The sequence below is a fragment of the Anabrus simplex genome, chromosome 3, assembly GCF_040414725.1.
Source record: "Anabrus simplex isolate iqAnaSimp1 chromosome 3, ASM4041472v1, whole genome shotgun sequence".
Lineage (NCBI taxonomy): Eukaryota > Metazoa > Arthropoda > Insecta > Orthoptera > Tettigoniidae > Anabrus > Anabrus simplex.
The window spans coordinates 505,331,492-505,354,077 of NC_090267.1; the positions used below are offsets into that span (position 1 = coordinate 505,331,492).

At 39.5% G+C, this 22,586-nt stretch overlaps 1 protein-coding gene across 1 annotated transcript in view; it reads right to left on the bottom strand.

Moving 5' to 3' along the window:
* The window catches only part of Spt20, a 338,912-nt gene extending 318,085 nt beyond the window's left edge, over positions 1 to 20,827 (bottom strand). The window contains exons 1-2 of the mRNA XM_067143670.2: positions 20,690 to 20,827; positions 16,856 to 16,985 (exon numbers count right to left, since the gene is read on the bottom strand). Coding sequence (XP_066999771.2) covers positions 16,856 to 16,985; positions 20,690 to 20,827 — 268 coding nt within the window. The remainder of the gene's footprint in view (positions 1 to 16,855; positions 16,986 to 20,689) is intronic.
* Positions 20,828 to 22,586: the final 1,759 nt, after the last annotated feature.

The window sequence follows — 22,586 nt, forward strand, 5'->3', positions numbered from 1 at the left end:
TTCTACTTATTATTAAATAAGAATGTAATCACTGCATTTCTTATTCTTTTGTATTGAATCTTCTTAGAACAAAGGTACTCCCTGACATCTTCTAAACACATGTTGTATCGAGTACAGTGCTCTATTCCGGTCATAATTATTTATTTAGTGTTCTTACCACATCAATCAATGTTCTAATCACATGCTGAAGTTAACAACATCGAGTACAGTATTCGATTCTAGTCTTATGTTTTAATCTAATCTTCTTAAGGGTATCCCCTAACATGTTCTAAACACGTGTTGTATCGAGTACAGTGTTCGTTTCTAGTCTTGATCACTTGTTTAGTGATCTGAACACATCAATCAATGTTCTGATCGCATGCTGATGTTAACGACATCTAGTGCAGTGTTCGATTCTAGTCTTGTTATGTTTCAATCTGATCTTCTTAGAACAAAGGTATCCCTTGACATGTTCTAAACACATGTTGTATCGAGTACCATGTTCGATTCTAGTCTTTATCGCTTATTTAGTGTTTTGAACACATCTATCAATGTTCTAATCACATGTTGAAGTTAACAACATCGAGTGCAGTGTTCGATTCTAGTCTTGTTATGTTTCTTTTGTAATCCACAAGCCTAAACATGCACAATGATGTTATCGCTGCACACTCTTGCGTTGGCGATGCATGTTCGACAGAGGATGAGGAGGAGGTAGAGGAGGCTAAGTAGGTAGAGGTGGAGGAGGTAGCCATATCAACCGCCGCAATTTTGCGGTAATTAGCGTCGGAAAGGCCATCTTGTCGTAAACTAAGGATAGCCTCCTTCAAGATGGTAGATGAGAGGTTAGGTTGTATAGACAAGAAATGTGTTTTTCCACCAATCAATACTTAATTTATTGTAAATAGATTACACTAGTACCATTTTGTCTAATGGCTGTAATAATGTACTAGCTGATGATGGCCGTGAAGGGCCAAAACCGGTACTAGAGGGCAGCACGATGCTCTGTTGGGCTGCTGTCAGCTGTCAAAAAAGCATGTGGGTTTGTTTCCAAACAAGAGCACATGGAAATTGCCACCACCACATTTCAAAAATAGTAGCTAGAGATAGCAGCACTGAGGTTTGTGATGCAAGATGGCGGACGACAGCTGTCAAAAAAGCACATGGAATTTAAATTACCCACCACCACATTTCAAAGGTATGTAGCTAAAGAGGGCAGCACGATGCTCTGTGAGCTGGCAAAAAAGCATGTGGATTTTAAATTACCCGCCGTGCCGTAAAGAGGGCAGCACTAAGGTTAGCGACGCAAGATGGCGGATGACAGCTGTCACGTGGAAATTACCTACCACCACAATTCAAAGGTATGTAGCTAAAGAGGGCAGCACAGTGCTCTGTTGATTAAAGATGGCAGATGACAGCTGTCAAAAAGCACGTGGCTTTGTTTACCAATTCAAATCTCGCGCTAGTGAGGTTTAGTTGCCAGCAATGAGGTTCAGGCCCGTCAAGATGGTAGCACTGAGGTTAGCAATGCGTTGTGGTTGGATTGTTAAGCAAGTTGAATGTTACTGATTCAGAGAAGTATGTGAATGATACCCAACGCATATAATTTATTTCATACATTGCCTCAGATCTTCGTGAAGATTTTATATGTGGCATTACGGAAAGTTCATGTCAGTATCTTACTCTATAGATCAACAGATAAATCTGATGATGAGGAGCTGATACTTTACATTCTTTTCTTTTAAATAAGGTGACTTTCTATTTTGTCATTGGAGAATGCAACAAGCAATAGCTATATGGAGGCTCTAGAAACAGATTTGCTTCAGTTAGGGCTTGGAGAACTCTTTACGGTACAGAACTAATAGGTATAGGGACTGATGGAGCACGATGTGTGATTGGTGTCCGTAATGGTATGGTTACAAAAATATCTGAAAAAAATTAAGAACTTGGTAAAACGTTCACTGTGTAGCACATCAACTCCAACTCATTGTTCCTCACTCACTGAAAAATGTGAAACTTAAAAATCATTTATGAATTTGATTCTATACTCAAGAAACTATATATATTTATCGACATTCACCAAAACGACTTCGCGAAGTGAAGAAAATTTCGGAGTTGCTGGAATGTGTAATATCTAAATTGGAGTATACTTACACCAAGTTAGTAGGATAGCAAGCAAATTAAATGCTTTGCATGCAGTTGTCAAAGACTGGGAATGGCTAGTGGTGCATTTAGAGAATATTTCTGAAAGGAAAGGTGAAGACGGAATCACGGCTAAAGGTCTTCTAAAGAAGATCAAGGACTTCAAATTTGTCATCATAATTCACTTTTTGTATGACTTCTGAGTATATTCAAAAGACTTTCTACCCCCTGTGGGTGGGGGACGCAGACGAATAATACACCCACGGTATCCCCTGCCTGTCGTGAGAGGCGACTAAAAGGGGCGACCAAGGGATCATTGAATTAGAACCATGAAACTACTTTTGATTTATACCATCATGCGGGGAACATCATGGGCTGCCTGTACTTGCAAGTAATACCATTAAATTCGGTACGAAATAGATTTGTGATTAGTAGCAGTAAAGAGGCTGGCCTGGGGGTTTCCAGTACCCGTGCGTCGTACCCATGTGAGCAACACCGCGGGTCTGGGCGTAGCCTGTGAGTTGTACCGCTATATGAGCGGCACCGTGGGTCTGCGTTGCCTGTGATTAGTACCCTCTATGTGAGGAATACAACGGGATAGTGCGAGTCCCTGTGGTTAGTACATCTAGGTGAGGAACCTTATCGGTTTGCGTTGGCTATGAGTGGCGCCATTGTGTAAGAAACACCATAGGTCTGCGTTCCCTGTACGAAGTGCAATACTTGTGAGTAGTACCATCTTGTGTGGAACACCATGAGTCTTCGCTACTTTTGATTAGTACCCCAAAATGACAAATACCATGGTTCTACTTTACTCGCGACATGTACCATTCTGTGGGGCCTTAGACGTGGATTGTGCACCCCTTTAGACATCAAGCATCATTGTGCTTCATAAGTGGTCCCTTGGTCAGTAATACTATTATTTATGATCTTTTTTTGAGTCTGATCCACTGGTTTTTTTTGTTGTTGGGTTCATGTCCATCCATTCATTCTTCATGACATTTTTTATTTTATTTTGGTCAGGAGAACAACGTAGAAGACATAGTGAGCGAGTGGTACGAGTTCAAAGTAGTCAGGAAAGGTCTTCCACTGAATGATCTTGAAAAATCGCGGACTGTGAAAGGACGATTTGTTATTTTTGTTATATTCATTTCGTACCATTAGAGGCCAATGACCTCGATGTTAGGCCCCTTTAAACAACAAGCATCATCATCATCAATAGACTTTCACTTGTTTTTCTGAGGCATGTTCTGATTTTAAGTCAGATAAGAGTGCATGCAAATAATGCAATTAATTCATTGCAGCAACTTCACAACACCAAGGGTCCAATGGCAGAAAAGTTTTCAGGAGTTTTCAGTGGAATACAGTTATTGGGTGTGTCGAATAAGAATTTCACGAGCAACAAGGAACATATTTTGACAAGTGGGATTACCTTTCTGAAAGACACATTTCTTCAAAATGAGGGCATTCAAAGTGCCACTGGTGTTACTGACACACATTTCTGGCAATCACAATAGCAACTGGAAAATTATGGCAATAGTGAAATACAGCTTCTTGCCATTCATTTTTCAAAACACCTTCAAATTGAGGAGAACAACGTAGAAGACATAGTGAGCGAGTGGTACGAGTTCAAAGTAGTCGGGAAAGGTCTTCCACTGAATGATCTACTTGAAAAATCGCGGACTGTGAAAGGACAATTTCCGATTTTAAGAAAGCTCCTTTCACACCAGGCAAATGCTGGGACTGTTCCTTAATTAAGGCCACGGCCGCTTCCTTCCCATTCCTGGGCCTATCCTATCCTATCGTCGCCATAAGACATATCTGTGTCGGAGCGACGTAAAACAAATAATAAATAGCTTTATATATAGTGGCAACAACTCCTGTATCGACTCATCATGTGAGCGAGGGTTCAGCACAATGAATATGATTAACACAAACTGCGAACCAAGCTTGCCGAGAAAAACTTATGTGATTTCATGATAATATCTTTGAATGGACCATCTTTAAAGGAATTTGATGCAACAAAATGTATTGATTGTTGGTGTTTTGGTGGGAAATCAAACAGGCACATGTAGTATAATTTTAAAAGACGCTGACCTTGAAGGTGACTGGTGATTATTTGGGTTGGTATCTCTTAAAATATAAATTTCCATTCTTATATGAACTGAGACTATACTACGCAAGTCACATTTCAAAAACAATACGTAGCTTTATCCTAGTCCAACCTGTGGTTTTCATAATGTATATTTGAAAAAAATGTGCTGGTTCCTGATAAAAAGAGGCTGGCTACTGAATTATTTCTATTTTCTTCTACCCCTGGCTGGAGATGACTGAACAGAAGACTTGGACAGATTCCTCTGAAAAGACTAAAACACCGCCAAATTCTTTGAGTTTCAAGAACATAACTATTACTACTCGAACAACAAAATTTGACATAGAAAATCTCAGAATGCACAATGATTTTGCAACAGAACTAAACAAAAGACAGTACCAGGGATGGGAACAGTTAAAAGAGGCTATGATTGATTCCGCAAGTCACAGTTCCTCTAGAGAAAAAGAGGAAAACATTCATGGTGATCACTTGAATGTGATGATGCAATCAAAGAACACCAAAAGAAGTGGGTGAATTGGTGTTTACAGAAAACACCAGAGAACCAGAAGAAGTTCCAGGAAACAAGGAAAATAACATCCAAGACCATCAGGAATCTGAAGAGAAAGAATGGAAAGGAACGCTTGATTCAGATCGAACAGGATTTTCAAACAACACTCGGGACTTCTATAAAACATTCAAGAATATATGAGTAGATATGATCCACCAAGCCTCAACTTCAGTAACCAAAAAGGTAAGTAGCTCACAGTGATGTGGAGAATTGCCAGATTCTGGCAGACTACTTTGCAAAACTTCTCAATTGTGAGCCACCATCTCAGAAATTTGACTACAGTCACAAGGAACCAAACCGAGACTCAAACCCTCCGACTGTGGACGAAGTCATGAGAATCATTGAGACCTTAAAGAACAACAAAGCACCTGGAGAAGATGAGATTATTGCAGAACTTCGGAAATATGCTGACAACAGAGCGATCGTTGAACTGACTAGAATCCTACACAATATATGGGAAGAAGAGAAGCTGCCAGATGGATGGACATCACAGCGTTAATGCACCCTCTTTACAAGAAAGGAGATAAGGCAGACGTCAATGATTACACGGGAATATCGCTACTACCAGAGACATGTAAGATCTTTTCAAAGGCACTGCTAGATAGAGCAAAAAAACAATTGGAACCGCAAATTGGTGAGTATCAAGGAGGTTTTAGAAAGGGCAGGTCATGTGCGGAACAGATCCTAAACCTGAAGTTGATCACAGCATACCAGAAACAGAGGAACAAGAAATTCTTGCTCACATTTGTGGACTTCAAGAAGGCCTACGATTCGGCAGATAGAGAAACACTGATCCATATCCTAGAAACAATGGGTCTAGATAAGAAGACCAGAGAGCTCATTAAACAGATTGTGACTGACACAACATCCAAGGTCACGTTCAGGGGGATACTATCAGAATCCTTTAGGATTAAAACAGGGGTCAGACAGGGAGATGGGTTTTCTCCCCTTCTATTCAACTGTGTTCTTGACAAGGTCATTAGAGAGTGGTGCAAGAAAATGCAAGAAAATGCAAGGAATAGGTGGTATACGAATCAGATATAAGAATAGAGGGACTGTAGTCAACTGCCTAGCCTTTGCGGATGACAATGTGATTCTGTCAGAGTCAAAAGAGGAGGCACGGAACCAGATTGCCCAGCTCCAGGAACAAGCAAGTAAGGAAGGCTTACGGATCTCCTTCGAGAAGACACAGTACATGATCACCATCGAAACAGCACCCAGAGGGATGACAGTGGAGGGAGGAAGGATTCAGAAAGTAGAGAAATTTAAATATCTGGGAGAGTGGATAGATAACAACCTGTCAGAGAAAGAGGCATTGATATTGAGAATCAACAAAATGAACTTGGCATACAAGCTAAGTATGAACACCTATAACAAGAAGAAGATATCAATCAATGCAAAACTCAGACATTACAAGACAGTGATCTGTCCAGAAGCCTTATGTGCAACTGAATGTTTGAACCCGATAAAGGTAGGATTGGTCAAGAAGTTAGAACTGGTGGACGAAAAAATTCTAAGGAAGATACTGGGAGCCCAAAGAACAGAGGATGGATCATACAGAAAGAAAGCAAACCAAGAACTGTACCGCAAGATAGAAAAGATCTCGGACACCATCCGGAAGACGAGAGCCATGTTCTTTGGACACATCTACAGAATGGACCCAGGAAGACTGACCAACTAGATAGTAAGGTTTTTTTGAGACCAGGAAAATTGTGGTACTCTAGCATCAGGAAGTGAAAAAGGGCCTGACAGAAATGGGAATACGAGGATCAGAAATAAGCAACTTACAAGTCAAAAATAAAGAACACAAAGAGTTTCCAAGAAAAAGTTAGTTTGCGGGCCCAAACACCATGGACGGAAGAGAGAAGAAGGTTGCAGAGTGAAATAATTAAGGATTACTGGGCGCAGATCAAAGCCCAGAAGCAGCTGAAATCGAATTAACGTGGTCCACAGTTGGCCAAAACGAAAGAAAGTATATTTTCAAGTCAATTAAAGAAATGTCTGTCTGTTAGTTCATAAGCCCAGAGGCTGCTTGGATCCTCAAATAACACCACCAAAGGCTATGCAGCTACAGGAAAACAACAAAAACCAACGGCAGCACCAAAGTGAGGCATACTAGGCAAGAAATAGAAAAAGAAAAGTAAAAATTAGGGCCACTGCTCACCCACAGATTGCTAAGTATATGCAGGTAGTTAAATTTAAATGGTTACTTTCTCATTAAACATGAGTCAATGGCACAAACCCTCTGGACATGTACCTGTTTACTTTTGACGCATGTCAGCCTCCCAAAGTTTGAAGTTTGGCTCTGACCTCTCCTTGTCAGGAATCTTTAAGTGATCCTAAGGATAAAGAGTTTTATGGGAAATCATCTCTTACAGCAGGTTTATTTAAACCAAGAATAAGTTCAAGCAGTTCTCAATGGCACAGTCGGTTCTGTTCAAACATTTTAGGTTCAATCCTGGCTTAGGTCTGTCTTATTTGTGGGTGTTTAAATGTGACAACTTCGTGTCTTTCACTCCCAGCACGTTACTGAACTCCTGTGGAACAAAATTCTGTTGCCCCGAAGTTTCTCAAAAATCTACTGCAAGAGATGTTTATAAAACACCTTCATCTTATTTAAATACTCTTTAAATCAAAATAAAGTTTGTCTGATGAAGTTCAGTGCATTTAATGATGATAAACATAAGAAATTATGTACCAGTTTGTACTGTGATAAATAAAAAGTTATAATACAACACTGGAAGTATTCAAAATAAAAATAAAAAGTTCAATTTTTGTATGTATTGAACCCATGACCTTTGTGCCCTAAGAACATTATGCATTATATAACAATTAAACTAAAAGTTGGATTCTTGATAGCATGGATTTGACACGTGACGAGGGGGTGATTACCTTCGGTCCCACGCTCTGGGGTACGTGACGTCAACCACACGTGTCGACGGCGGAAGAATCTCAATTCATTTTTATGAACTATTTCGAAGCGCGTGTACACGGCGTGACAACGCCAAGTCAAAAAATATAGTGCCTATCAAAGGAGGTCAATCAATCTCACAAATCGAACCCGTAAAATTTTTAAATGTCCATGAACACTACCGCCAGAAGTGTAGCAAGAATGTAGTCACTTTCAAAACTCTTGAAATTACAGTTTAGGTAAGTCAGAAAATTTAGAGAAATTTTCTTGGCGGCAAAGGGAGAGATCCGAAGAGAGGGGGTAACTGCTATAAATATGAAGGGACGCCATGACGAAGTTTCCTTCTCCGGCATTTGTGATACATAGCGGACGACAAATTGTTGACCTGCTCTGCGAAATCAAACCAACGAAAGTAGACTGAGTTCAACTGCGGATTTTAGCCAGTGTGGCTAAGTCTTGACTCCATGGGGAGATAGTTTTCTTGAGAGAAATAAGTGTATCAGATAGGACGGTCAAAGTACTGAAATATTCTAATGTGATTAAGTAATTCGTGTGCGGGAGTAATTATAATCCATCGTGTGCGTTCAAGCAATCAAGTGAAGGGTATTTTCTTTTTTTTTATGCTTTATTCCAGGAAACCTGAAGAAATAATTATAAATTGTAAAGCCATGAATGTAAAAATGGCTAAATAAAATGCCAGGGTCGCAGGTGAGCCCTAAGACGAATACTGGCATGAAGACATGAGGTAGGTGACTTCCCATTTTACTGCCTCTTATATCTCATCTCGTGATTTCTAAAAGTGTATTTTGCATGGGGATATACGACGCAGTGGTCACCCCTACTAAGTTTTGTAAGTGTGAGAGTACGACTAAAAGAGTCATTTGTTTTATTTTCCACTTGGATAAAATTTTGAAGTCTTGCGAGTGCCATATAATGTTGTAAAAAGTTATTGAATAGGGTTCCGAAGTGATATCACGTCCAATGTAGATCGTCATCCGTGTGAGTGTACTGCCTGTATTTTGTGATGTCAATGTAAGATGTTCATTCGACGTAAAATTCTTCTGTCTGCAATTTGACGTTAATAATAATAATCCATGGTTACTCATTTTCAATCGAGTGGAAGCGCGCTGTCGGGTGAGAACCTAGGGGATGAATTTGGTCACGGAGAGAAACGTTCTTTTTTTTTTAATGCCCATTTTAAACTGTGTCTGACTGACAATAAATGATCTAGTAGAATGTTTCAGTCATTTCTCGTAAAAATCAAGTTATTAAATACGATATAATTTATGCGAAGTTATTCATGATTAATGCATTGTGCGGTATTAGACGTCGGTATTTCTAGTGAGGATTTTATTCCAGTTCTTTGTCAATGATAATTGTGGAGCTGGGAAACAGAGGTTAGTTTGTGAATCAGGTTGGACCTGTCATTGAAGCCAGGACACTGAAGCCCGAGGAGTGTTTTATATGAGTTGAGATGAGATGTGCGAATCAGGTTAGAGTCCTGTCATTGAAGCCGGGATATGATAACCCGAGGAATATTTTATAATGTTGAGAATGGAAAGAAATTCATAGAAATCCATAGCGGTATAATTGGCGACGCGTGTAATTAGTGTGGGCATCTTGAAGCATATCTGTGCATTTTGTTGGTTAGAATATCGTATTTGTTGAATCATGTCGGCAGAGTTTAAAGGGAGCATTTTGAGAAGTCAGTCATCCGTGAATAAACCAGGTGGTTCCTGTAACTGCCAAGCGAGCATGGGGTGAGAGACCTAAGCGGACAGCGGGGATAATAACGGGAATAGGAGTGGAGTTGAGAATGTACTGTAATTCTCGGCCAGGGGATGCGTTAAAATGCTGGATTTAGTTGAAAATTCATAGCCGGTAATGATCTAAGTATTGTGAAATACTGTAATTGGGGACGTAATGAACATTTGAAACCATGAACTTTGAGTATAAGGAACAGAGTAACCCAATTTCAGGATTGTCCAAAATATAGAGCGATGGTCGTGATTGATCGGTTTGTCTGTGAGGGGTGTGCAAATTTCATTATGGTAATGACGAGATATGACATCGTATTTATATGGCGAGTTGTTTGGTTTGTACGTAGATTATTAGGATATCCAAGTGTTAATAACGGTTAGGATTAGATTAGATTTTAAAGTGTGATATCACGATACGAGATATATAGCTGGACATGAATGAGGTAACAAATTCTTTTCCAGCCAGATAAACATCGCAATATTGAATTCACATCACAGCTGCGTAGAAATTTGTGAGGAAACCAGAGTCCGCGGAGATGAAATTTGTTGTTTGTGAATATTTCGTTAAATCATTTAAATTTATTAAATTATTAAATTCAGTGAACCCGCATTTTGAAATAACTTTAATCAAGCGAATAACTTGGAGATGCATTCTGGAAATTTTAGTTTGTTGTCTGGGGAATATTAAAAATAAAGTAAAGATTAAAGGGACATATCCGAAGGAAATGGATTTTATTGCCACAAAGTTTGTGAGCATTGTTGTTGTTGTAATTATTGAACTTTGATTGATTGAGCAGTGAATGTGCTGGGGATAGTAAAGTGGAAACTTTGGTCATCAACCGATGTAACTTAATTGTGTTTAGCCTTCAGCCTAGAAACTTGGATGGTCAGGGGGTCATCAACCTCAGTGACTTAGATTAGGGCCATATGCCATTGTAGCATCATTTCCTTGCGGTCATCATCCACAATGACTTTAAAGTAACTTAGAAGATTAGATGTCGGTCCATGACATAGACGCAGGTCACATCGATTCAATTAAGGGTCCATGCCGTAGAACCACTGTGTGGCACACACCGATTGGACGGCCTTAATTATAACCAGAGTCCAGAATTCGTGTTACGAGGGCTGGACCATAACGAATCACTATGATGGTACATGTGGTCTCACATGGAAGCCGAATTTAAGGATTTCCAGACTTTCCTTTCTTAAATGATTAATAATTGAGATAATGGTTTCTAGTAAGATTGCCCATCAGGCAGTTACGTTAAAGTCTCACACCAGTGTTCTGACATTTATGTAAAAATGATTGTGGTGTCCAGTGGACACAATTGACTATGACATCGTTGACATAGTAAATTACTTCATTTCCCTGAATAAATAGGAATATTTTAAATAGACCTTTCATTCCAGTAGATAGATTAGAATTAATGAACCCTACCTTTACCTCAGCAAGTGACGAAGAACCCGAAACGACCCAAGAGACAGATCTCATGAGCGTTGCTGATAGGTAAGGAAGGTAGGTATCCCTCAATAAGGACCTAAAGGGTTCATTAAAATGTCGCACCAACGTTGGGGCATAAGTCACGATAACGATGAGGGAACATAAGTCACGATAACGATAAGGATATTTTGAAAAAAATCGTGTACTAGGGGAAAAGAGAAATAATGTTGAGGCTATGCCACATTATGGATGATAAAATCGTGCGCCAGAGTTGATAGTGAACTCGAAGAAATAGATAAACGCCCGATGAGTAAGGCTAGGAGATACCACTATGAGAATAATTTATCTACTGAATGAAAGGTATAATTTAAGTGTGTTAGAGTAATTTCCCAAATTTTTGAATACTGGTTTGAGTGTTTTGGCTGATCACTTTGATCGAGTGAACATTGAATTTCACATTTTATTAAATAAAATTTTTAGAGAATGTTGCATTAACAATGTGATGTATTAGATAGGGGGATGTTGTGATGTTTATCGTTGTAGTCTTATTATACGCCGTTGAAGTCTCGGGCTCACCGATGACCTATCGTTTTCTGTTAAATACAGTATGTTTATGCAGGAGGGAGAATTGGCCCAAGGGCAGTTGGTCCAAATGATCAAGGACTTAAGTGAGAATATTAAATCTATGAGTGTAAGGTTGGAAACAGTGGACAATAAATTAGATAGTGCAGATGTAGAATTAAAAGGTATGAAGGAAGTTGTTCAAAATGTTGACATTAAAGTGCAGGACACTCAGGATAGTTGTAAGGAAGCCAGCGTTGATATTAGGAAGGATATTGGTGACTTTAAACATGAAATAAATCAGCAGTTCATGGAAACTCGCGAGCTACATCGTGTTCTCAGTGAAAATCAGGACATAAGTAGAGGAGACCTCGATAGGCACGTCAACGGAAGTAGAGATCTACATAAGCAGTTGATGTCAGATCAAGCTGAGCCTAGGGCCAATCTGAAGACAGAGGTAGAAGAGGATATAAGAAATTTAGGTATGACTCGGGAAGAAACGCCTAGGAGTATTGAGGAGGTACAGGCAGACTTGAAGGAACCAAGTGAAAATATAAAGGCGGATGCGAAAGACTCGAACAAGAAGTTAGAAACAGTGGAGGTTATATTCGCCCGCCTACTTGAATATTTTACTAACATGGAGTCTCCTAAATCAGCGCCACAAGTAGTTACGCATGTGGAAAACCAAGTGGATGTCGCAATTCATATCCAAGAGAGTAGACCGGAAAGGGATGTTTCGCAGGCAGACATACAAGAGAATAATGGGCCAGGGTTTGAAACCATACTAAACCAGAATAGTAAGAACGTGGAACAACATAGCTACCTGTATGGAAAGTGGAATAGACGCCGTGATCCATATAGGAGGAACCAGGGTCGATGTCGAGAAAATTCTTACCAAAGACGCAGACGCCATCGTGGAAATGAAGCCGATAGAAGGTGGAATAATTACAAATCCAGACATTATGATCTATGGCATGGGTCTGAAGAGGAAAAAGCAAAACCTAAACGATTTGGTGCCAATAAGAAGAAGAGGCCTAAGATAAGTAGAATTGATGAACGTTCAGACGAGGATGCCAGTGATGAGGATTATAGTCCGTCAAGAAAGGCTAAAGCAAATGCGAAGAAGTGTAAGCCAGCTGCTAAAATAAAGAAGATGAGGATGATGATGAAGAAGATGTGTAAATCAGCTGCTAAGATGAAGAACCTGAGGATGATGATGAAGAAGAAGAGTAAGCCAGCTGCTAAAATGAAGATGAGGATGATGATGAAGAAGAAGGGTCAGCCAGCTGCTAAAATGAAGGAGATGAGGAGAATGATGAAGAAGAAGAACGGTAAACTACCTGCAAAAATGAAGAAAGTCAGTGACAACGATAGTAATGAGGACAGGGATTTGAACCCAGAAACTTCGCATTTCGATGTGAATGCAAGTTCGTCAAGAAGTTGGAAGGACAAACCACCTAACTTCCAATAAGTCAACTACAATTCACTGGAGATCTACCCCGCAACCCCGAACTCTCCAAGCTACCAAGAACTACCAGGAAGCTGAAGGCATCAACCAGTATCCGTACACCAGAAGATGACCAACTGCATAAGAGAGAAGAAAGGAATTTACATTCAAAGGTCATGTTTCATCAGACGTCAAAATTAGAAATTTCGCCATCTGGAGTATTTAAAGGAAATTCCTTGTCACTGCGCGAAAGGAATTCGTGTCTTGGGGGAAATATGAACCCATGACCTTTGTGCCCTAAGAACATTATGCATTATATAACAATTAAACTAAAAGTTGGATTCTTGATAGCATGGATTTGACACGTGACGAGGGGGTGATTACCTTCGGTCCCACGCTCTGGGGTACGTGACGTCAACCACACGTGTCGACGGCGGAAGAATCTCAATTCATTTTTATGAACTATTTCGAAGCGCGTGTACACGGCGTGACAACGCCAAGTCAAAAAATATAGTGCCTATCAAAGGAGGTCAATCAATCTCACAAATCGAACCCGTAAAATTTTTAAATGTCCATGAACACTACCGCCAGAAGTGTAGCAAGAATGTAGTCACTTTCAAAACTCTTGAAATTACAGTTTAGGTAAGTCAGAAAATTTAGAGAAATTTTCTTGGCGGCAAAGGGAGAGATCCGAAGAGAGGGGGTAACTGCTATAAATATGAAGGGACGCCATGACGAAGTTTCCTTCTCCGGCATTTGTGATACATAGCGGACGACAAATTGTTGACCTGCTCTGCGAAATCAAACCAACGAAAGTAGACTGAGTTCAACTGCGGATTTTAGCCAGTGTGGCTAAGTCTTGACTCCATGGGGAGATAGTTTTCTTGAGAGAAATAAGTGTATCAGATAGGACGGTCAAAGTACTGAAATATTCTAATGTGATTAAGTAATTCGTGTGCGGGAGTAATTATAATCCATCGTGTGCGTTCAAGCAATCAAGTGAAGGGTATTTTCTTTTTTTTTATGCTTTATTCCAGGAAACCTGAAGAAATAATTATAAATTGTAAAGCCATGAATGTAAAAATGGCTAAATAAAATGCCAGGGTCGCAGGTGAGCCCTAAGACGAATACTGGCATGAAGACATGAGGTAGGTGACTTCCCATTTTACTGCCTCTTATATCTCATCTCGTGATTTCTAAAAGTGTATTTTGCATGGGGATATACGACGCAGTGGTCACCCCTACTAAGTTTTGTAAGTGTGAGAGTACGACTAAAAGAGTCATTTGTTTTATTTTCCACTTGGATAAAATTTTGAAGTCTTGCGAGTGCCATATAATGTTGTAAAAAGTTATTGAATAGGGTTCCGAAGTGATATCACGTCCAATGTAGATCGTCATCCGTGTGAGTGTACTGCCTGTATTTTGTGATGTCAATGTAAGATGTTCATTCGACGTAAAATTCTTCTGTCTGCAATTTGACGTTAATAATAATAATCCATGGTTACTCATTTTCAATCGAGTGGAAGCGCGCTGTCGGGTGAGAACCTAGGGGATGAATTTGGTCACGGAGAGAAACGTTCTTTTTTTTTTAATGCCCATTTTAAACTGTGTCTGACTGACAATAAATGATCTAGTAGAATGTTTCAGTCATTTCTCGTAAAAATCAAGTTATTAAATACGATATAATTTATGCGAAGTTATTCATGATTAATGCATTGTGCGGTATTAGACGTCGGTATTTCTAGTGAGGATTTTATTCCAGTTCTTTGTCAATGATAATTGTGGAGCTGGGAAACAGAGGTTAGTTTGTGAATCAGGTTGGACCTGTCATTGAAGCCAGGACACTGAAGCCCGAGGAGTGTTTTATATGAGTTGAGATGAGATGTGCGAATCAGGTTAGAGTCCTGTCATTGAAGCCGGGATATGATAACCCGAGGAATATTTTATAATGTTGAGAATGGAAAGAAATTCATAGAAATCCATAGCGGTATAATTGGCGACGCGTGTAATTAGTGTGGGCATCTTGAAGCATATCTGTGCATTTTGTTGGTTAGAATATCGTATTTGTTGAATCATGTCGGCAGAGTTTAAAGGGAGCATTTTGAGAAGTCAGTCATCCGTGAATAAACCAGGTGGTTCCTGTAACTGCCAAGCGAGCATGGGGTGAGAGACCTAAGCGGACAGCGGGGATAATAACGGGAATAGGAGTGGAGTTGAGAATGTACTGTAATTCTCGGCCAGGGGATGCGTTAAAATGCTGGATTTAGTTGAAAATTCATAGCCGGTAATGATCTAAGTATTGTGAAATACTGTAATTGGGGACGTAATGAACATTTGAAACCATGAACTTTGAGTATAAGGAACAGAGTAACCCAATTTCAGGATTGTCCAAAATATAGAGCGATGGTCGTGATTGATCGGTTTGTCTGTGAGGGGTGTGCAAATTTCATTATGGTAATGACGAGATATGACATCGTATTTATATGGCGAGTTGTTTGGTTTGTACGTAGATTATTAGGATATCCAAGTGTTAATAACGGTTAGGATTAGATTAGATTTTAAAGTGTGATATCACGATACGAGATATATAGCTGGACATGAATGAGGTAACAAATTCTTTTCCAGCCAGATAAACATCGCAATATTGAATTCACATCACAGCTGCGTAGAAATTTGTGAGGAAACCAGAGTCCGCGGAGATGAAATTTGTTGTTTGTGAATATTTCGTTAAATCATTTAAATTTATTAAATTATTAAATTCAGTGAACCCGCATTTTGAAATAACTTTAATCAAGCGAATAACTTGGAGATGCATTCTGGAAATTTTAGTTTGTTGTCTGGGGAATATTAAAAATAAAGTAAAGATTAAAGGGACATATCCGAAGGAAATGGATTTTATTGCCACAAAGTTTGTGAGCATTGTTGTTGTTGTAATTATTGAACTTTGATTGATTGAGCAGTGAATGTGCTGGGGATAGTAAAGTGGAAACTTTGGTCATCAACCGATGTAACTTAATTGTGTTTAGCCTTCAGCCTAGAAACTTGGATGGTCAGGGGGTCATCAACCTCAGTGACTTAGATTAGGGCCATATGCCATTGTAGCATCATTTCCTTGCGGTCATCATCCACAATGACTTTAAAGTAACTTAGAAGATTAGATGTCGGTCCATGACATAGACGCAGGTCACATCGATTCAATTAAGGGTCCATGCCGTAGAACCACTGTGTGGCACACACCGATTGGACGGCCTTAATTATAACCAGAGTCCAGAATTCGTGTTACGAGGGCTGGACCATAACGAATCACTATGATGGTACATGTGGTCTCACATGGAAGCCGAATTTAAGGATTTCCAGACTTTCCTTTCTTAAATGATTAATAATTGAGATAATGGTTTCTAGTAAGATTGCCCATCAGGCAGTTACGTTAAAGTCTCACACCAGTGTTCTGACATTTATGTAAAAATGATTGTGGTGTCCAGTGGACACAATTGACTATGACATCGTTGACATAGTAAATTACTTCATTTCCCTGAATAAATAGGAATATTTTAAATAGACCTTTCATTCCAGTAGATAGATTAGAATTAATGAACCCTACCTTTACCTCAGCAAGTGACGAAGAACCCGAAACGACCCAAGAGACAGATCTCATGAGCGTTGCTGATAGGTAAGGAAGGTAGGTATCCCTCAATAAGGACCTAAAGGGTTCAGTATGTACGTATCAACATAACACATGTAAGAACTATTTTCTATGACAGAGATGATTAATTACCACTAGTTTCATTTCAGGGGTTTAAGGCACTGTTGTAGGTTCAATGAGAAAATTGACAGTAATAAAGGATTGGACACTTTTGCTTTCAGAGAGGATCTACACAACTCCTATTTAAACACATTCACCAGAAGGAAAACAGTACATGCCATGCTTTGAATATACAGTATTTCATGCTGAAGACTTACCTGCTGACTTGCCGTGTACACGAAGTGCGATAGAGTAGCCTTTGTTGCCAGGATACAGATTAACAATTAGTGTATTGAGTTGCTCACGAACCACCAACTTGTCCAAAAGGTGCGAACAAGATTTGAAATGCTGAAATAATGAAAACACATGAGGAAGTGTTTCTCTGCTACACACTTTTCAACCTTTTTTGAAAATAAATCAGCTCCAAACCCCACCAAAAAAAAAAAAATCCTTGTCTCTTTGGGTGACTGTCATTAATTTGATTTTTTTTTTTTTTGCTAGGGGCTTTACGTCGCACCGACACAGATAGGTCTTATGGCGACGATGGGATAGGAAAGGCCTAGGAGTTGGAAGGAAGCGGCCGTGGCCTTAATTAAGGTACAGCCCCAGCATTTGCCTGGTGTGAAAATGGGAAACCACGGAAAACCATCTTCAGGGCTGCCGATAGTGGGATTTGAACCTACTATCTTCCGGATGCAAGCTCACAGCCACGCGCCTCTACGCGCACGGCCAACTCGCCCGGTTTAATTTGATTTAAGACAGGGAAAGGATTAGGATCATGAACGAACATACCATCCTAACACTTTCTTTAATTAAGAGTGGAAAATATACTGAGACTAGTCAGTGAATGAGAGGGAACCATGGACTGTGCTTCAAATTCTGTGTTAAACTACAGAAGAGGGTGTTTAATTTCTGGACATAGATAATGTGGCTTATAATCAAAATTTCACTCATAACAAGTAAACATTTTTGATAGCTGTGTCTGTAGCAGAGGTCTGCACAAATTGAGATTCTTAGACCCAGCCCAGCTTGATCTGAAACAAGTCTGAAGACAAGTTAAGCCTGACCCATCTGTCAAAATGTTTATATACAATATGTTTAAAATAGAATGATTTAGAAATTGGATGTGTGGATGTTATTACTGTACTTGCATACATACATACATACATACATATCCCACGTCGTTCCATCTTAAGCGATGGGTCGGCAAACGAGGCTTCTCCACCAGTTGCGGCCCCTGAACTTCTCTCCTTCTTCAATGCTTTCCAAAGTATGTCCTCTCTGTTGAATGTCAATCTTCACCATGTCCTTGTACCTGAGTCTTGGTCGCCCTCTTGGTCTTTTGTCTTCAAGTTTTAGATCGTACATTTTTTTTGGTAATCTGTTATCACCCATGCGTCGCATATGTCCATACCATCTCAGTCGCTGCACTGTTATTTTGTCCTGCAGTCTTACAACTTGAGCCTGCTTGCGGATTTCCTCATTACGTACTCTGTCCCTCCGTGTTTTGCCGATCATGCTACGGACAAATTTCATTCCTGCTGCCTGGATTCTACGAACATCTTTGTTTCTCATGGTCCATGTTTCGCAACCATAGGTCAGGATTGGTACGTAATAAGTTTCATATATGACTCTCTTACATTTTGTTGGTATTTTCTTGTTCCATATTATGTCTTTAACTATTTTGTAAAAGTTGCTACCTGCCTGAATTCTGTGGGAAATTTCCTTATCCATAGAACCAGTATCAGATAACACTTCCAAGATATTTGAATTGATGGTTCATCTGTAGCTGTTTCCCCTCCATTTCAATGTGTCCCATTGGTTGCCCATATCTCTTCATGACCATAACCTCACTTCTCTCTTGGCTGAAGATGAGTCCATATTATTTGTCCTTGAAGATCTTCTTTAGAGTCTCCCCAAAAGCATATATCATCCGCAAACAATATAACTTTCATTTTCTTACCTCCAATGGTTTAGTGAACTTTTCTCTGGATCTCGTTCATCACAGTGATGAAAAGAAGAGGAGACAGAACACCATCCTGCCTTAACCCAGATTTTATATCAAAGGTTTCAGTCATTCCTGCAGGTGTTTTGACTTTACTTCGGGTATCTTCATTATTACTAAATTACAGCAATGTATGTATGAACTGATGTAGGTACGCTCACCAGACAAAAGATTTAGTCACCCCCCGGAGACATCATCCTAATACTGTGTAACACTTCCTCCAGTTTCGATAACCACAAGTTCCTGCAGACTCACTATATAGCCACATAGTGATGAGATCCTGAAGAACAACCAAATTGTGGGGACGTTTCACCCGGTGTTCCAAAGAGTCCCACGCATTTTCTATGGTGTTAAGATCGGGGGATGTAGAGAGCCAGTCGAGGTGTAACAGGGTGTTGGTACGTTTGTCAAACCAGTCATCTTGGAAACTGGGGCGTCCACAGCATGTTTATCATGAAGATGTTAAATGAAGGACAATACTTGGTCAATGAGAATGCTGAAATAAACATCCCGATTCATGTTCACAGTGACCTGAATGAGTGGGTCCAAGCCAGAGTACGAATAACACATAAAACATTGCAGAACCACTTCCTGTCTGAGCTACACCCTACACACACTGTGGGTTAAATGCCACATTAGGCCATCAATGCACTCAATGCCTCTGTCATTTAAAAACAGACAAAATCGTGACTCGTCGGACCACACTAAATGCCTCCAGTCAGCTTCTGTCCACGTTAAGTGTTGTTTGGCCCATTGAAGACGTTCAAATTCATGTGCCACTGTGAGTAATGCCCCTTACAAATGTTCAATGCATGCAGTTCCCTTTGCAATGTTCACTCGAAAACTAGATGGGATAGACCTCCAGATATCGACAGCAACAGATGTGTCAACGGTGAAGGGTCACATGACCATCTGGTACAGCTATATCGCTCCAAAACGATCAGTGTCCTCCTTCAGTGTGGGGATGAATTTTTTGTCCGGTATGCTTATGTGTGTATGTATTTTTAAAACAAAGCCAACAGTAATTATTATAGTAAGTATTCATTGTTTATTGATGGCCCAAATTGTTGTGAAGAAAAAGAGATGATAAAAAATTCCAAAAGGAACTATGATAATTCTGTGCATATCTACTCTATATACTTGCAGGGTGATCCTAAAATGAATTATAATTCACAGATCAAAAATATACTATAAATACTGTTAGTCTTTTTATTAAAGCAAAGCCCAATAAGCATTTGTCAATTGAAGTCCTAGGCCATGCAGACCTGTAGTCTGTAGTGACCAGTCAAGGTGGAGGCAGGGAGGATGTACAATTGGGTAAGGAGAACCTAAAAGGAAAATTAAACATTTTATGTTGAATAATTCCTAGAATTCTATATAAATTAAACAGAAGTCTATGAATGAATTTTAAGAAGTAAAGAAAGACCTTCTATTTCTCTATCAACAATATGCTGCCGGTAGCCAATGTCGTTTTATGATTTTTCTAAACTTAAGTCCAAATTTGTGCCTGCTGTCATTTCTTGATGGATACAGTACTTTTGCATCCATCTCTTGGCACAGGCAAGAGTAAAGTGTAGCTTCCACCGAAGTCCCAGTCTCATCCATGGCTGTGACAATATGGAAGTTGCTGGGGTATGGGTAGTGCTGAGTAATGACATTCAGAGCACGACTAGTGCATCTGTGTGTTATGAAAGGTACTGCTCATAGGATCAGTCGTGCTGCAATAGTACTTTCTGACCCAGTGAGGAAAGCAATGGCAAACTACCTCACTCCTCATCTTGCCTAGTACGCCTCATTTTGGTGCTGCCATTGGTTTTGGGGTTTTTCTTATAACCGCATAACCTTTGGTGGTCCTATTTGAGGATCCAACCAGCCTCTGGGCTGATGACCTAACAGACAGACAAGTCCAAATTTAAAAATTATGATGGAAATCAGGGAAAAGAGAGCAAAGGAATCTGGTAGTCGGAAGAAATTACTCACAAGTAAAAATGCAGTCTCAGAAAAGCAGAAAAAGCATGTCTTAGGATTTTATTATGGACCAACTTACTTTATTGGGCTGCAACTTGTCTCTGGTACACTCTTCCTCATACAACTCTCTTAGCTTGTTGTGGATCGAAAAGTAGTTTTTGCCATACTTCTCTGGGCACCGAGGCACATTGTGAGGAAACTTTGTAGCTACATGCATTAAACGCTGGAATGAAAATAACACTCATTAAAAATCAAATGGAGAAGTACTGGTATACATACACAATAATTATGTTTCTCGTTAATGGCCTGCCTATTATTTGTATAGAACTTTCAGTCTGTTATATTTTGATATGTAACCACCTTAAAAATGAACGAATAATACTTCCCAATATTAAGAACTTCTGTTCAGGAAACTAAACCCGAACCTTTATGACACTACAGCATACTAAAAATAATATATTCATAAGGATTAAGGCTTTATTTGTATTATTATAAATCTGTACTGACTGTTGTCAGAATGTAAATGAGGTGATCAGATTTCATCCATACAAATGACAAAATTTTGAATGGTAAAGTCGGAATGGTTACAAAGAAATCAGATGAAGTTAAAAAATATAGGGTTGATGCATAACTTCGTGCGGTATTCTTTTGGGTTGGCAACCATGCGGTATGAAGGGATTGCTTATCGTTTTTCCATTGTTTGAACCAAGTTTGGAGTTGGTGCATTGTGAAACACAGGTTTTCTTGACTGTGAACGTATTATTTGTGTATATTTCACACAAACAGATATAGAATGTCAAGTTGAGAAAAGTGAGCATTTCCGAGTTTAACTGAGGATCCAGTGCAGCAGGAGCTGTGAGAACAATTTGTGAAGTGTATGTGAATGAGGCAATTGCTGAAAGAACAACATAAAAATGGTTTTCCCAGCAAAAAAAAGCAACTCCCCGTGCCAAGGATAGTGCCCATCTACAAAAAATCATGTTGTGTGTTTGGTGGAATAAAGATGGCATTGTTCACCATGAACTTCTTCCGAAAAACGTTTATTGCTCTATGATAACGCTTGTCCGCATACAGCGCAACTGACCAAAGGTGTGATTGGTGAGCTTGGCTGGGAATCTCTTCCTCATCCTCCGTGTTTGCCTGACCTTGCCCTCTCAGATTTCCATCTTTTCCGCTCTCTTTCTAACCACATTCAGGGGAAAGTGTTACCTGACAAAGCTTCTCTTGACCAAAGGCTAACATATTTCTTCCTGTCAAAACCAAAACAGTTCTACAGGCGATTCAACTGCTACCTGAACGTTGGCAGGTCATAGAGAGTGGAGGTGAATACATCAATAAGTGATTGTGAGTTACAGTGTGTGACAGTAAAATAAAATATAAGAACCGCATGAACTTATCCATCAACCGAATAGTAAGCTACAACACACTCATCTCAAAACCTGCCTTAGAGAAGTATTTCCACTTAATGGTTTTAAAATATTTATAACAACTGAAGGGACTACAAGTAGAGACTGCAGAGATACATCCACATCTATGAAGGTATATAACTAAGGACTGGAAAAATATGACCAAAAGCAGTGGCCTGGGGAAAATAACGATCACATCTGAAGGTCACAGAGGTTTTCAAATGGTGGCCATATTTTGCGGCCCACAAGGACTTTTAAAACTATTATTTAAAGAAATGTGAAGAAAATTTACATAAAATATCTCATAGCTTGTTCAAAAATGTATCAATTTTTGTACCCTTTATAGACCCAAGTCAAAACTAATTCATTCTTTAATATTGTTTCCTGTCTTTAAGTACTCAGTTGGGCTGAATAGATTATTTTTTGATTAAAAATTAAAATTCAAACTTTGGTGGAAAATGAGCTCTCACAAATGCCACTGCTAGGACTTAACCAATATAAAAATGGCTATGGGATCCATACCAATTCTTGAACCCCATGCCAACCTCGTTGTGGACATTTTATGCAACG